The 15844-nt window shown below is 40.5% G+C and overlaps 1 protein-coding gene across 2 annotated transcripts in view; it reads right to left on the bottom strand.

The window, feature by feature from the left end:
* The window catches only part of PLCB3 (phospholipase C beta 3), a 2354563-nt gene that overhangs the window by 438332 nt on the left and 1900387 nt on the right, over positions 1–15844 (bottom strand). For both annotated transcript variants that reach the window (XM_044075790.1, XM_044075791.1), the window contains exon 20: positions 3100–3254. In XM_044075790.1, the coding sequence (XP_043931725.1) occupies positions 3100–3254 (155 nt within the window). The remainder of the gene's footprint in view (positions 1–3099; positions 3255–15844) is intronic.

Below are 15844 nucleotides of genomic sequence, written 5' to 3' on the forward strand. Positions count from 1 at the left end.
TTTCTTGTTTTGAATGATTTGTCTCACTGGTGATCTCATCTTTTGGAGTCTTTCTAGGGGAAGCGATGCAAAGCTGGTGACAGTGTCGAGCACATCCCCAATGAATTCCATGTGTTGTGATGGTTCTAGATGGGATTTATCATATTTTATAGTAAATTCTTAAGCTGGAGCAAAGGAGAAGAGTGCCTTTAGGAGCTGGCACCTGGTGGGAGTGGTAAAGAGCCAGTCTAGATATGGAAACACTCAGAAACCTAGCAGTCGAAGATGGGCTGCTACCACTGCCATACATTTGGTGAACATCCTGTGGGCTGTGGTGAGACCAAAAGACACTGCTCTGATTTGATAGTGACTGGCTCCTAGACAGAAGCGCAATAATATTCTGGACAGCTTGTCCATTTTTATGTAGTAATATTAATCCTGAAGATCTACTGAGCACAACCAATCGTCTTTTTCCAAAAACAGAAGAATAGATAGAACAGAGACCATCCGGAATTTGGCTTGTTGAACTGATTTGTTCAAATGACTGAGATCCAAAAATTGGACTCTAGTCCCCTGTTTTCTTTGGCACTCGAAAGAATCTTGAGTAAATTCCAGATCCCCTCTGGTCTGGTGAGACTGCCTGGATGACTCTCTTGTCGAGCAGTTTTTTAATCTCAAAGATTGCTGCCTCCATGTGACTGAATGAAACATCCAGGATTCTTCTTGGTCTTTCTGGTTCTTCTGAAAGGGGGATTGTTGTAACCTCTTGTAATGATCTGCTGCACCCATCCGTCCATCATTAATTCTAGCCAGGCAGATTGAAACAGGGATAATAGTCCCCCGACCGCCTCCATAGGAAGGCAATCTGGCCTCATCTCAGAAGCGCTGATAGGAGTTACCAGAGAAAGTTTCTGGAACCCTGATTCTGCAGGCCATTTCTGCCTCTTGAATGGCATCTCCCATTACTACTCCCGCCTCTGCCCCGGGGGGAAGTCAGTGCCACGTGCGTCCTAGAATGGTCCTTGGATCTTTTTGAACCATAGTCTATCACTTCTCTGGTTCCTAGAATAAGGCTGCTGAGGAGTGGAAAAGCATATGCCCACAGCAAAAAAAGGGTCTTCCCATCTTTCTCACATCTGGCTAGAGTCTCTAACTTTGGAACAAAAACTGGGAAGAACCATCAAATGGAGTGTTGACGAAAAAAAGACTTAAATGGCTCCAGCAGCTCACATAAGCACATGCAGGCATGTATTCTGATGGCTATGCTTGAACCCGCTGCTCGTCTCCCCTTTAGCAGCATGAGCAGTTAGCCTCATGGATGAATTAGAGATGGATTCTAGGGTGGCGAGTTGAGAAGCAACTTTGTCTCAAACTCCTTCAGCTACCACTCTTGAAAGAGTATCTGAAAGCTCCTCTTTGAAGCCTGGTAAAATGTGCTATACAGTTCAAGGACCCAAGAGCGAAGGTCTATGGAGCTTATATGTGCTTCTCAACCCTATCCATCATCCTAGTCTCTGTTAGGAGGATGGATAGTAGGACCTTCATCAGCAAGCTCCTTTTTAGTGACTGCCACAACCACCATGTCATCAACAGGAATACCTTTGGCACAAAGTTGCTCATTTTTAGGGGCAGAGAGAATGCAATCAGGCCTCATGGGGATCGGCTCGATAAGAGTCAGGTATCTTCTAGGCCCACTGAGCAATCACCTTAGCAAGACTGTCAGCAGGTAGAGAAATCCAAGAGGTAGAGGACTGAGCATGAAAAGCCTCTAGGTATACAGATTCCTCTGAGGAAGGTTGAATGGTAGTCCAGCCACCCCTCTGCTTAAGGATTTCTAGGATGTCCCAGAAGGAAACCTCTTCAGGGGGTGACTTAGGGGAACCTTCCCCTTCATCGAAATCAGTACCTTCTGTGAAGGACTCTTCAGGGGAGTCCAAGTGCTTACTCTTTTTCTTTAAAGGTACCTCTTCGGTGGGATGCTCTGGAGAGGTTTCTGAAAACAACATAACCTGAGAGATCTCGTCCTGAGACTTTTGTGCCCTCTATCCAGGGAAGAGACAGGTGGAAGCTCCTGTCGAGGGGATGGAAGCGATGCTTGGTCTGACAGGGAAGGCAGAGATTATTTGCCCAGAATGGACAAGGCCCTCTCCATAGCCTGGAAGGCAGGTCCCCCAATAGGACAGGAGCCCAGAACCGAAATAGACTCCTTCGGAACTTTGGTCCCATCCCGTACTGAGGAGGCCACCCCCCCCCCCCATGTAGAAGCCAACCAACAATGGTACAAAGAGGTTACCCGAAGGTAAAAGGGGGAACGTGCCAACAATGGTACTTGAGACTACCTAATGGTAAAGGAGAGTGGAAAACACACTCATGCTAGACTATATCATGAGAAGAGGGGTAATACAGATAGAAATAAAAGACAAAACTTAGAGATTGGTTAGTAAGAACAAAACTGACATACACTTTGAAGAAAGGCTAAAGCTCGAGAGATTGGATTGAACTTGTCTGGCACTACAAAGCAGCAAATGAGATCTGGGGTAATTTGGTGAGGAGCACTGTGGGTACAGCTTAGCTCGAGAATTTTTGGAAGGCGCGAGCTGGAATAACGGCAGAGTTGGTTCAAAGGCAAGGAACTGAGCCCACAATCGAGGATTATTTGAACACTGACAACATTAGATCTACTGTTATAAAAACTATAGGTTGATAGAAGGGAATGGGAAAACAAAAGAAAGATAGGTTTGCATCACAAAAGAAAGAAGACCAATTGGTAGCACAGACAACAAATTATTGAGCTGTTTATGAGCTGGTTTCTATTGTACAGTGTTTAACTCCAATAGCCTCCATTAGGTCCATATGATCTTGACCAGTGAAGCTCCTGTTAGTTCTTTGTTTATGACAAACCTTGAACAAATAAAGTATTCAAATACTTAAACTATGACTTTGTAAGAATGCGCCAACAGAGGGTAACTACAGTGGGCTTTCTGATCAGTCATTAGCCATGTAGGACACAAACAACTGTCTTCTAAAGTAAGAAGCATTAGCTTAAAACAAGGTTGATGATGGCCACACATCCAAATGCCAATGAAACATGCCGAACTCAGTCACCTGCACATTACTTACCTTGACTTTTACAGTGTTTGCTACAATGCCATCCACAATGTTCTCAGTGAATGGGTCAAAATGCTTATCTGTGCGTCTCATGAACTCTGGCTTTAGAAGATATCCAGTCCTCCCATTGTACTCAAATACTCCCATGTTCAGTTGCATTGGTAGGTCTAATTTTTCAAGGGTTGGGATAGGAAAAAAACAAAAAAACAAAAAACACAAATTTATAAATAATTCCAATGATTTATCAATATGACTAAAACAGATTTAATTTAACAAAAAAAAAAAAAAAAACACACTTGAAACAAAAATTTTCAAACATTCAACCAACTTCTCATTATGACTAAAACAGATTCTAACATTGTAAGAGTAAACAAAAACAAAATAGTACCACAAAATGTGCACTGTACAAAACATACTAATTTTATCTGAATTCATTACTTACAGAGTTAAGGTTCATCATGAAAACACCCATGTTCCTCAGATTCTCAGCAATGGACAGGTCCGAATCATACCCAACAAGCCAGGTCATATTATAGCAATAACCCACACCTGGGTGTGGATAATGCTGGATTTACCCACAGTTGGTGTGGTTTGGTCACGAGGGTGAAGTCCGAGTGGCCAAACAAAGACAACCGTGGGTAAATCCAGCATTACCCAGAAGTGGGTTATTGCTATTATACAATGACATTATTTAAGAAAAAAAATAATTATTTTTCTTAAATAATGGCATTGTATAATGCCTCCTTGCTGCCCTTTCGCAGCTATCTGGTATTCCACGGCAGTTCTGATGTACTGTGCATGCATATGCTTAAGCAGTACATCACAGCTGTGGGCAAAAGCAATGGACAAAGCAAGATCTCCGTTGCTTTTTACAAACTGTCTTGCTATGTTAAAGGAGTTTAACATAGCGATACAGTTTTGAAAAAAGCAACGGAGAAAGCAAGATCTCTGTTGCTTTTTACAAAGTGTCTCGCTATGTTAAAGGAGTTTAACATAGCGAGACAGCTTTAAAAAAGCAATGGAGAATCTCCGTTGCTTTTTTTTAAAGCTGTCTCGCTATGTTAAACCCATTTAACATAGCCACCTTTAAAAGAACGCAACGAAGATAGGAAGATCTCCGTTACTTTTTATAAAGCTGTCTTGCTTTCTTAATTCCTTTAACATAGCAAGACAGTACAGCAACGGAGATCTTGCATTCTCCGTTGCTGTAAAAAGAGTTATGCTAATGGAAAAAGTCCGGGCGACCGGACCTTTTTCCATTACTATAACTCTGATTTACAATGTGCACGCTGACCAATCATCATGCACGTTTTGGAATATTAATGGGGGGGTCGTTGTATAATATTCATCTTAATACAAAAGTCGTGTAAGTGATACAAACTTACAACCATAGTCTTTTTCCCAGATAATGCAGAAGACGGATTTTTCTCGTACTAGGAGTAATTCCAGCTGTCTTTTTCTTAACACTATTTCTTCTGAGAAAGGATAAAGAATGTAAATTAGGCATATGCTAAACTGGGCAAACAGGATCTTTGCTAGATTCGGAGTATGCCCTTTGCTTCCGATACTGCAATGTACATGGAACCAAATAAATAGCTCCTTAAAGAGACAAGCAGAGGAAGTGAAAACTCTCTTCTCAACACCCTCAGGGAAAAAGACTAAGTTACTGATACTGCACAAAAGTTAGAGTTATGGCTTGGTGTTGGGCACCAGAGAAGAGTGCGTGTGTGTGTGTGTGTGGGCAGAGAACTTTGTTTCATGTTTTCCTTATGCACATTTGGACATTTCTGGGACTTCTGATGTCTCATGTTTGCCTAACTTCAAACTACATTTTCAATGCTGTTTCCAAGAGTGATAAAAGATCCTGGAAAGTTAGAACAGACTGGTTACCTTCCTTACAAAAGGAAAGGGCAACAAACAATGCATTGTTGTTGAATAAATCCTGTCACGAAAAGTCTGATTCAGGGGAGTCCTGCTACATTTCTGATAAAAATATTGTGAGAAAGTTCTGTAACAAAGGGATGAAGCCTTAACCATGACCTAAACAACCAGAGTTCAACTAGTAGTTAATGTGCTGGAAGAGGAAGGCAGGAAAGGGTGGGAGTGCACAACATGGCGATCCTGGTGGGTGCCTATGTCATCCAAAAAAACCACTAATGGCTGCCTGTGTGATGGTCTAGGCAAACATACAGAGACGAAAAAACAAAGGAAGAAAACTCCATTTAGACATTCACTACTTCAAAGACCATTTTGAGGCTCCCTATTGAAATGTTGACACTCAACACTGAATATAGACATGTCAAAAAACACACACCAAAAATGCAGTAAAGCGAATATTGTACATTGCTCTTCTCCCTTAAACTTATTTTTTTGCAGGAGAAAAGCCCCGCCTGCACTCCCACAATGTGGGGGACAGGTCTCGCACACCCCAAAGAATTACATAAAACACCTCCAAGATCACCATACCTAGGAGAAAAGGGAATATTACAAGAAATGCCCATCTCAGACTTAGTATATGCAAGTCCATTTTTCAGCCACTCAATGCCAGCATTATAGAATTCGCTAAAGCAGCTTCCAACATTTCAAATACTTACCCCATTTTTAGCACTTATGCTCAGCTATCTAAGGCTGAGTAACATGCTTACTAAGGGGGTTTGACTGTCCCGTGTGTGCAGAGCTGTCTGCACTTCTTTAAAAAGCAGATTTGATAATGTCAGCTAAGCAATGCAATTAAGAGCTCTAGTTTTAGGTTTTAGAAGAGAACTCCCTTCCAAGAGCTTAATTTCCTGTAGTTTAAGGAAGTCAATGATAATCTGTATATTTTTCCAAAGCCTTGAGCTATCCGGGACATAACATAAGCTGAGAAAGCCTGCTCACCCATGAAAATTAATATATAACGATGGATAAAGAATGGGCCCCTTTTGTAGGTCAGAGAATCTTAACTGGAATTTTCATATCATCAAGATTATAACAGCAAATTAAGATAACATATGCAAAGCCTAAGACTGCAGTATCTTAGACTATACATCAGACTCTGACGTATAGTTATTCCACAGTTAGTATACACAGCTAACAGAGATATGAGAGTTGTGTGGGGGGGCATTCCCCTCAGCAATAATGCTTGAAACGTCAGTAATTCAGTAATTTATCTTTCAGACATTTGGAGCTCAGAGAACCTGTCTTGCACTAGAGATAAGGAGCCCCTACAGAACACCTACAAACCCTGTATTGTACCATAAGATCACCTCTAGGGCTCATAAGGTAATTTTTTTAAGATGGTGGGGACATCTGGTGAAATGCAAATATAAGCAAAGTACCTTGATATCCAGAAAGTTCAAGAAATTCCACCTATCCTTATTATGCTCTACAATGGTGAAGTCTCAAAGTGTAGCTGTCTTTTGGGTCAGGGTGTTTAAAAAAAATGAAGAAAAGTAACCTTGGACTATAATGGCGATGATGATATAAAAGCAATCGTATAACAAGAAAGATGACAACTGTAAATGACTGGGGCAACATAGCTGATCTCCATTCTATTGCCCCTGCAGGGTGACGTTCATTTTCCATCAACAAAAATGTATAGTTATCTGCACCCCTGTCAGTAATACAAGACATGCGAATATCAATCTAGCTATACATCAAGTGGATCAAATAAGCAAAAAACAGAAGCAGAAGTTACGGAATACCTGTGAAATAAAGGATTTAGTGTAGAAATGCTATATTACAGCATGATGGAAAAGTGAGTCTCCAAAGCAAGGAGAAACAGGAGGAGCAGGATACGTCTGAAGAAGAAATATGGACTTGGGAAGGAAAAAAAAGAGACTTAATATGGTGCAATATCTATGCAAAGAAGAAAGCAAAATTAATCAATACAAAACCAGTAACACCAAAGGTATTTGAAGAGAAATACAGGCAAAGGCATCTGGAGATGAAAACTTTTACAACATAAAAAATGGGAAAACAGAGAGAAAGTAGAAAGGAAGATTAATAATGGAGAAGTTAAAGAAATAGAAACTGAGGTTATGGATTACCTGCAAAGTGAAGGATTTAGTGCAAAAACTCTAACTCTGATAACACCACAGCAGGATAGAATGACGACTCACCAAATTAAGGGGAAACCAGTGAAGCTGGAAACACCTGATCAGTTGCCCTATGAAGATATTTTGGAGCCTTCCATAGGAAACCAGTATAAAAGTACAACTGGGTTACACAGCAAGGGAAGAAACAGAAAACTGTGGCAACTCTAATGCAGTCAATGTTGTAGAATGACAGGTCAGTGAGTTCCCATACGAAAGGACAGCAGATGACACAGGATGAAATTGAAGAGAATGACTCAGGAACATGCTCGAACTTTCTGCAGAATGTGCACAGGAAATGCAGAATAAAGAACGTGCTCTCAGTTTACAAGAAAATGATATAAGGGAAAAGTTGCTTGATTTAATAGGGATGGCTAAACATATTAAGATCAATGAAAGAAACAGACTACAGAAAGACCCAAAATGTTAGAAATTTGATAAAACAAATTAATACAGTAATCAGGACTGTTCAGAGAAACTCGTGCAATATAACAGAAGTAAACAGGCTATATTAGTGTGCAGCTTAAATTAATAACAGATAAACTTTTACTACAAAAACACAATGCAGGAAGGGAAAGGAAGTGGAGAAATTAAATGCTACTATCCTTGCTTAGAGTACTGTATAAAGCTTTCATACTGCTTTTTTGTTGGAAATGACTGCTGGGTCTGTGTTTTGTTTGAAGTTACCATCCTTAATTCTGTTCTGAAGTCAGCTGTGTTAGGTTTTAAAAGGAATTACTAGCTGGCTTGTGGCTCATATGTGCTATTATCCTTGTATAGCGGATTGTGAACAGTATGTATACAGCTTCTCACTGAGAACAATTACTGTTGGGACTGTTTTTGTTGACATCACTATCCTGAATTAATGTCCTGAAGTCAGCTGTGTTTTGTTGTAGCCATTATCCTCAACTACTGTTCTAAAGTAAACATTTGCACAGAGTCTTGCATAGAAATTGATAGTTACACAAGACTTCATATACTGTTAAACTGTTCCGCGAAAACAGATCCCACTAGTGCTAGAGAAACTGGTGAATAATGCATGTATTAAATAGATGCTGTTTTAAGCATTATTGAACTGTGAGACGACAAATGTTACATAGAATCGGTTAAGGAATATCCTGTTATGTCACTTGCACTGAACTCAATTACACTGTGGAACGTTTCTTTTTATGGAACATTCTGCTATATTTCCTGCATTTCTGCTACAAACTGAATGTTAAGAATGTACTGTATATCCATTCCTAGCAGCTTACAGTCTCTTTACAATGGTCTAGGTTACCCCTCCCCCAACCAGAGCAAAATCTTGGATTTACTCTCAAACTATTTAATTCAGTGTAAAGTGCATTTTCTCTCTCTCTTCATAGATTGAACCGTGGTCTTTACCTCCCCAGCAAAACTTACTGAGACCAGCAACCGGCTGAATAATATCCCCAGCAAACAAAACTAAAACTAACTGTAGGTGGCTGTTGGATAGTTTAATATATTGCCTAGCCCCAGTTTCTACTACACATTGCCAGGCTGAAGCAAACAGTAGCGAACATCTTATGCTGCTAAACCCTATTTTCTAACTTCCCAGTCTGTCTAACCTACCCTATATCCTGTATATGTGCTCCATTCATTTCATTCCCCTCTCCTAGAATCTTATACTTTCCTCATTCCCTATGCCATTTTAAACTTAAAAAAATACATTCTAAAATCTCCTGGCCACATTACTCTACTCCCTCTATATTATACTTTTACTTACCTCACTGATTGTTCCGGACGGGTACTTTGCGGCAAGTTAGGTCCAGCCCACTAAGCTCAGGCTCACTCTGCTCCTCTACCCTACCCCCATTCCCACATACCCCCATATTACTGACCTTTATACTACACAAGCCACTCCCCTGCAACCTCACTCTCATTCCAACCTCAAAATTTACAAGCCCTACCCACTCTCATCCAACTATAGCTTAGCCTATCATCACTGCAATCTCACCTGCACCCACACCCACTTTCCTCACTCACACATTAACTATATTCTGCAATCTCTCAATCAAATCCCCCCACCAAGTCTCCCTACTCCAAAATCACCATTCATAAACATAACACTACCTAAACCCTACCCACTCCTGTAACATATCTATATAGGTTCTCTTCTTTTCCCCTTACCTTCTCAGAACAAAATGCTGTCCCTAACCTTTATAACAGTTATAAGCCTCACTATTACAGCGCACTTAACCTCTTATCACATTAGTAACCCAAAGTCTCAAACTAAATCACCTACCTGCCCATTCCCTACACAAGACAAACCAGCTTTACTACTATCACTATCTATTTATAGCCCCTCATATTTTGACCTTGCCTCATTTGTAGTACCCCTGCACCAATTAAACACCCGCATTTTCACAAAATACAACACATTTACAGCAAAATATCTAAAAACTATCGTTCATATAGCATCCCAACTCAATCTGTGGCGACATATACGCACATCCTGGCCCTACAAACAACAAACCCCCCTGCAACCAAGCACATAACATTCTACCCCCCCCCCCCCCCCAAGGAAACCCACAGAACTACACAACACTTTGGCCCTTTACGCCCCTGGCATAGTTCTTCTCGCAGAGACCTGGCTAAAACCACAAATCAATGAAAATGAATTTGTTCCCCCCCGGTACAATGTTCTTAGACAAGATAGGACATCCAAAAGAGTTGGAGGTACTGCACTACTCTTCAAAAATAGCCTGACCACTGATGCATTAGACATCAACCCACCAAAATTCAGTAATGCTGAAACAATATTTACCAAGCTAAAAATCAATTAAAAAAACACCTACATATAATTGGTACCTATATATCCTTCAGAAACAACAATAATACAGTAGAATCCATTCTAGACTGGGCATCTCAAAAATTCCTCCAGGAAACAATCATACTGGGTGACTTAAATACCGGACTGGTCCTCCTGTGACTTACTCCACCTGACCAACATCATCAACCCACATAGCTTTACTCAGTTAATACAATACACAACCCGAGTAAAGCATCTAAAAAGGAATCCATCTTAGACTGGATCCTCACTAAGCGGCCACCTCTATCCTACCTCTCTGGTTTCCTTCCCAGACACCCTCAGTGATCACTTTCCCACCTATGCAATTACACAAAAAGCGAACTGAATAAAATTCACCATTATCCAAAAATCCGATATACGAAGAATTTCGAAACCCAAGACTTCATATCTGCACTAAATACATGCAGTTGGAGACTACTCTCATTTCTCTCCCTGGATAGTGCTGTAGACTACTTCAACACCACTTTCCTTAACATTCTAAATTAGCTCACCCCTATCAGAACTGTTAGAACTAAATCCAACAATGCACCCTGGATTATCAAAGATACCAGACTACTTCTAAAACAAAGAAATAAAGCATGGGATTCATGGTGTCACAATAAAACACAAACTAACAGACAAGCATACCTGGAACTAAGGAACAAAGCCAAAAAAACAAATTAGGACAGACAAAAGTAACCACTATACAGACATCCAAACCAACCCCAAAGCTAACCCACAAAAGTTCTGGGTTGCCATCAATAAAACCCTGTAACCAGAAAATACTCCTCCCACAAATATCAATACCACCACCAATAATATTGCCACCCAATTCAAAGAATAAATCACCAAATCCATTCTAGCGCTCACTAATAATAATTCTCCTACTACATATCCAAACCTATCATCCTCACCTGTAGATCAAAACAGCTTCTCCCTACAACCTGTCCCTACTAGCACAATATATAAATATCTGAGTCAGCATAAACCCACATAACCCTGGCTGCTGATAAATTGCCTGCAGAATACCTCAGGATCACAGCCAAAGCCATCTATATCCCATCTCCCTGCTAATCAATCACTCTTTATCAGAGCAATGTGTTCCTTCTCTGTGGAAAACTGCTCATATAGCACTTCACAAAGGAGGTAACTCAGTCGTATTATCTAATTACTGTCCAACTGGCATCCTATCTCCCTTGTTGAAGACACTCGAAAAATGTATACATTTCCAAATATTGAACTTTCTCCTTACTAACAAACTGTTGACAAACACCCAACACGGATTCCGTCCTAATCATAGTACTACCACAGCCCTGATTAGCTTTACCAAAATTGTAAATCAATACCATAACAACGGCAACCTTGTCTCCACTGTCTTCCTAGATCTCTCCAAGGTCTTTGATATGGTCTCCCATTCCAAAGTCCCAATTGCCCACTCTAATCTTAATCTAAGCCACTCCACTCTAGCCTGGTTCCAGCACTATCTATCTAATCAACAGGCAGTAAAATGGTAAAATTCCCTGCCTCTCCATCTGTCACATTGGGGGTCTCCGAAGGATCCATCCTTGGCCCTCTCCTCATTAACATATTTAACAACCAACTTCACAAATCTACCCAGCACTCCACACTAGTCCAGTATGCCGATAACTCCACCTTAACCTGTTCTGCCTCATCGCTTCCTCAACTCCAGATAGTGCCATAAGAATCCTTTGCCGCTGTTGAAATCTGGTTACCCAACTCTCAACTAATACTTAACTCCCAAAAAAACTAGCAAATGATATTCCATCCCATAACAGCCCCAAACTCCATACCTCCATTCACAATATGTTCAGCTAACACCCCCATCACACTAGTCAAACACCAAACTACTAGGAGTTATCATAGATCACAACATGAAATTCAGTATGCATATTGCACAGACAATAAAAAAGTCCATAAAAAACTCAGAACCCTATATAGATGCAGAAAATACCTCAATGATAGTAAAGCTACTATCGTAAGATCCCACCTAGTCTCCAGTCTTCTCTATGCCTCCCCCATACTCATCAACCTAAATAAAGCAGACTTAAAGAAACTAAACATCTGCTACAATAAAATAGCCAAGTTCACAATGGACTCACCCTGCAGTACACATCAATGTCTAGCAATCAAGCAATTATCCTGGCTAGAGTTACCTAACCTGCTCACCTACAATCAACTTGCAACAGCCCATCAAATTGTATATAATCCCATTAAAATTCCTTAAGTACATGGCCTACTGAACATCTATTCCAACAACCACCTACTAAGATCCACCAACAAAGCACTATCTGACATAACCAAAAGCAGAAATAGCTCTGGTGACTCCCTCTACCCTACTACTGTTGCAAAAACATGGAATTCCATCCCCCTACATATTAGTATCACTGAAAACAAAAATAACTTCAAAAAACTCCTCCAGGCCTATTTAAACAGGTCCTGGATATGCAGTTGCTCAGACCCTGGACAGTTTCCGATGTTGATCTTACTGCACACGCCTGCCTGCCAATCATCTCCCTTCTATGTTCTGTACTGAAATATTGTGTCATTTATTGTATTAACTATTGTATGAATGTAACCATACAACTGAATGTAATGCCCCACAACTGTGTTGTATATTTTTCACGTTATTTTAAATTGTATAATTATTCTATGCTTATTTTACAGTATCATAATGTAACAGCTCATTTCTTTCTTTTGTATTGTATTTTAACATCTTGTGTTATGCATTTCCTGTACTCTGTGGAGCTTTTCTGCCCGGGCCTCGGCTGAAAATGGAATTCATGCCCAGTCAGACTCTCCTGGTAAACAAATATAAAATAAATAAAATAAATAAATGAGTATTGAATAAAGAAAACTATAATGCAATTAAGACACGAGGTGTCACCGTTGAAAGAGTACAGAAGAGGAAACAGATCAACAAAGATACTCAAAGATAGACATGATAAAACAATGCACAGTATCAGAACAGATCAGGATCTATCATATACTACTGCAAACAAGCTAAAGATATCAGCACAGGCAGAAAAACTTATGATATGCAGATAAATATAAAGGATCAGTACAAAATAAGCAAGGTACTAATGATCCAAAAAGTTTCATAGAGGATTGGAAAACAAAGCAAAAGGAATTGAACCACCACCAAAAAAAGAAGAAATAGATACATTTTGGAGAAATATGTATGAAGATCCTGTGGAACATAAAGATGCTGAATGGATAGAAGAAGTAAAAGGAAGACTAAGACGTTCAAATGTATAGGATATGAAAATGGGATGAAGTAACTTCCACAGAAACTGAAACAAAATTAAGAAAAGCTCCTACCTGGAAAAATGAGTAACAACTATTTATATGTGCACCCCGAACAGATGCCAACCTGGTTAACAAAAGGAAAAACAATACTCCCCCTTATGAGTGAACCTGCAAGCTATCCTACAAACTATATGCATTCTGCTGTGAATAGTTATCAAATCAATTCGAATACATTTAAAAAAACAGAGTGGTAACACCTGTATTTTCGAGAGATTGCTGAATACCTTTTTACATTTAAGTTAGCAGGGATGCAACAAAACCCCCCCCCCCCCAACCTGCAGTCTGTTTGACTAGTCCATTTTCAATTGCCTTGTTTCACTCAAATGGACTTCACACACACACACACTGTTGTTCCGGGATATGTCATGAATGCTTATTACATATGTATACATTTTTCAGCTTATTATTTGATCTAAATAAGGACCCTCCATAGTGGGTTATATGGTTTGTTTTATCCTCTCCAGCAAATCAAAATATAAGGACCCTCCTCTTACTGGGTTTTGTATGTGGTTTGGTTTATCCTCTCCAGCAAATCAAAATATAACAACCTTTTTTTCAGAAGTTCCTGTACTTTGGGAAAATGGTGTGCCCTTGCTGATGCAAATCATAAATTAACTCCCTAACTGCATAAGCATTCATGTTTCCCACACCACCCACTTAGTCTTTAGCCACTGGCAAGCACCTTCCTGCAAATCAAGAAAAGTACAGTTGTGTACCTACCATAAATGTAGATGTTCGAGTGTATTCACTGTTGCAGTCATTACACTTGGGTTATCCTGCTGGCAGGCTACCCGCAGTTGGCCTGAATTCCAAAGTCCAGGTCCGGCGTCAGTTGCTGTCACCTCTTCCCTGACGTCAGAGCACCAGGCGTATAAAAGATGCAGCCAACGCCATTTTCTTCAGTTTTTCTTGCCCCAGATGTCAGGTGCCCCCAAAAGGGTAGGCTATAAAAACATTGCTAATAAAAGCATGTACTAACAAACAATATCTTCGTCTACAAGCAAATACACCACATAGGTTGTATAGGACAGAGAAGTACAGATAAGTCCCAGCAAAGAAGGGGGTATGGTGGGTGGGTAACCCGGACTGCAACAGTGAATACACTCGAACATCTACATTTATGGTAGGTACACAACTGTACTATGTTCATCGTGTTTCACTGTTGCAGTCATTACACTTGGGTTGAATCCCAAAGCTGAGGTAGGGTGGCTGGGTCTAAATAGAATTAGGAGTGGAGTGGCTATAAGGCCCTGCAGAACTGCAGTGGCAAAGCCTGCTCTGTATTTAGAGTAAAGAGGTAAGTGGTAGTGCTTGGTAAAAGTGTGCAATGAAGTCCAAGTTGCAGCCTCTAAAATATCCTTGGTTGGTACTCCTCTGAGGAAGGCTGCTGAGGTGGCTGCTTCCCTGGTAGAATGTGGTCTAATGCCCTTAGGCACTGATTTGCCATGTTGTGAATAGCAGAAATGAATGCAATGTCCTATCCATTTTGAAATAGTCTGCTTTGAGATAGCCTTTCCTTGTGATCCTGCAGCATATGTCACTAAATGCTGCTCAGTCTTTCTGAAAGCTTTAGTTTTGTCCAAGTAGAAGCGTAACTGTCTGTGTATGTCCAAAGAATGCAGAAGTCTCTCCCCTTTATTCTGTGGGTTTAGATAAAAAGTAGGCAAATGAATGGTTTGGTTAAGAGCCACACTGGACACCACCTTAGGCATAGATGTTGTGTTTGTCCTTAGAGAAACCCTGTCCGGATGGAAGATAATAAAGGGTTCCACAGCCATTAATTCCTGTAACTCTGAGACTCTTCTTGCTGAAGTTATTGCTAGGAGCAGAGCTGTTTTCCATGATAAGAATTTTATTTCAGCTCTATCGGCTGGCTCAAAAGGAGGCAGTGTGAGTTTTTCCAAGACAAAATTGAGGTCCCATGCAGGTATTGGTGCTCTCCTTACAGGTCTTATGTTTTTAGCCCCCCTAAGGAACTGCCTAAGGAGTGGATGTGAAAAAAATTGGTGGTACTGTATTGTAATGAGCTGAAATGGCAGAGGCATGGATCCTAATTGAGGAGAAGGATAGGCCTTTGTCCAGCATCTCAGTCAGATATTGTAAAATCTGAGAAATATCTGGTACAAGCGTGTCAGTTCCTTGTGCCTGGTTCCAAGCACAGAATGTCTTCCATTTTTCTGCATAAGATTTCCTGGTGCTGGGCCTCCTGGCCTCTAAAATAACATCCATAACCACTTTAGAGAGGTGTATTCTGAATGGTTACACTATCTGCCATGCAGCTAGATTTAGGGTTCTGAGTTGGCTGTGCAGGATCTGATTGTTTTGCTGGGTCAGCAGAATGAGGTATTTGAGGGACAATTAGTATCATTTGTGGCTTCTCTTGTCTGACCTTTAGGAGTACCTTTGGGAGGAGAGGCAGTGGAGGAAAGGCATATACTGTAAGGTTGTTCCAGCTGAATGACAAGGCATCCACTTTCCATGCTTGTTTGTGATAAGTCCTTGTGCAGAATCTCTGAAGTTGGCAGTTGTGAGGGAAGGCAAAAAGATC

Source organism: Protopterus annectens, chromosome 6.part1, assembly GCF_019279795.1.
Source record: "Protopterus annectens isolate FY-2018-M chromosome 6.part1, PAN1.0, whole genome shotgun sequence".
NCBI classification, from domain to species: domain Eukaryota; kingdom Metazoa; phylum Chordata; order Ceratodontiformes; family Protopteridae; genus Protopterus; species Protopterus annectens.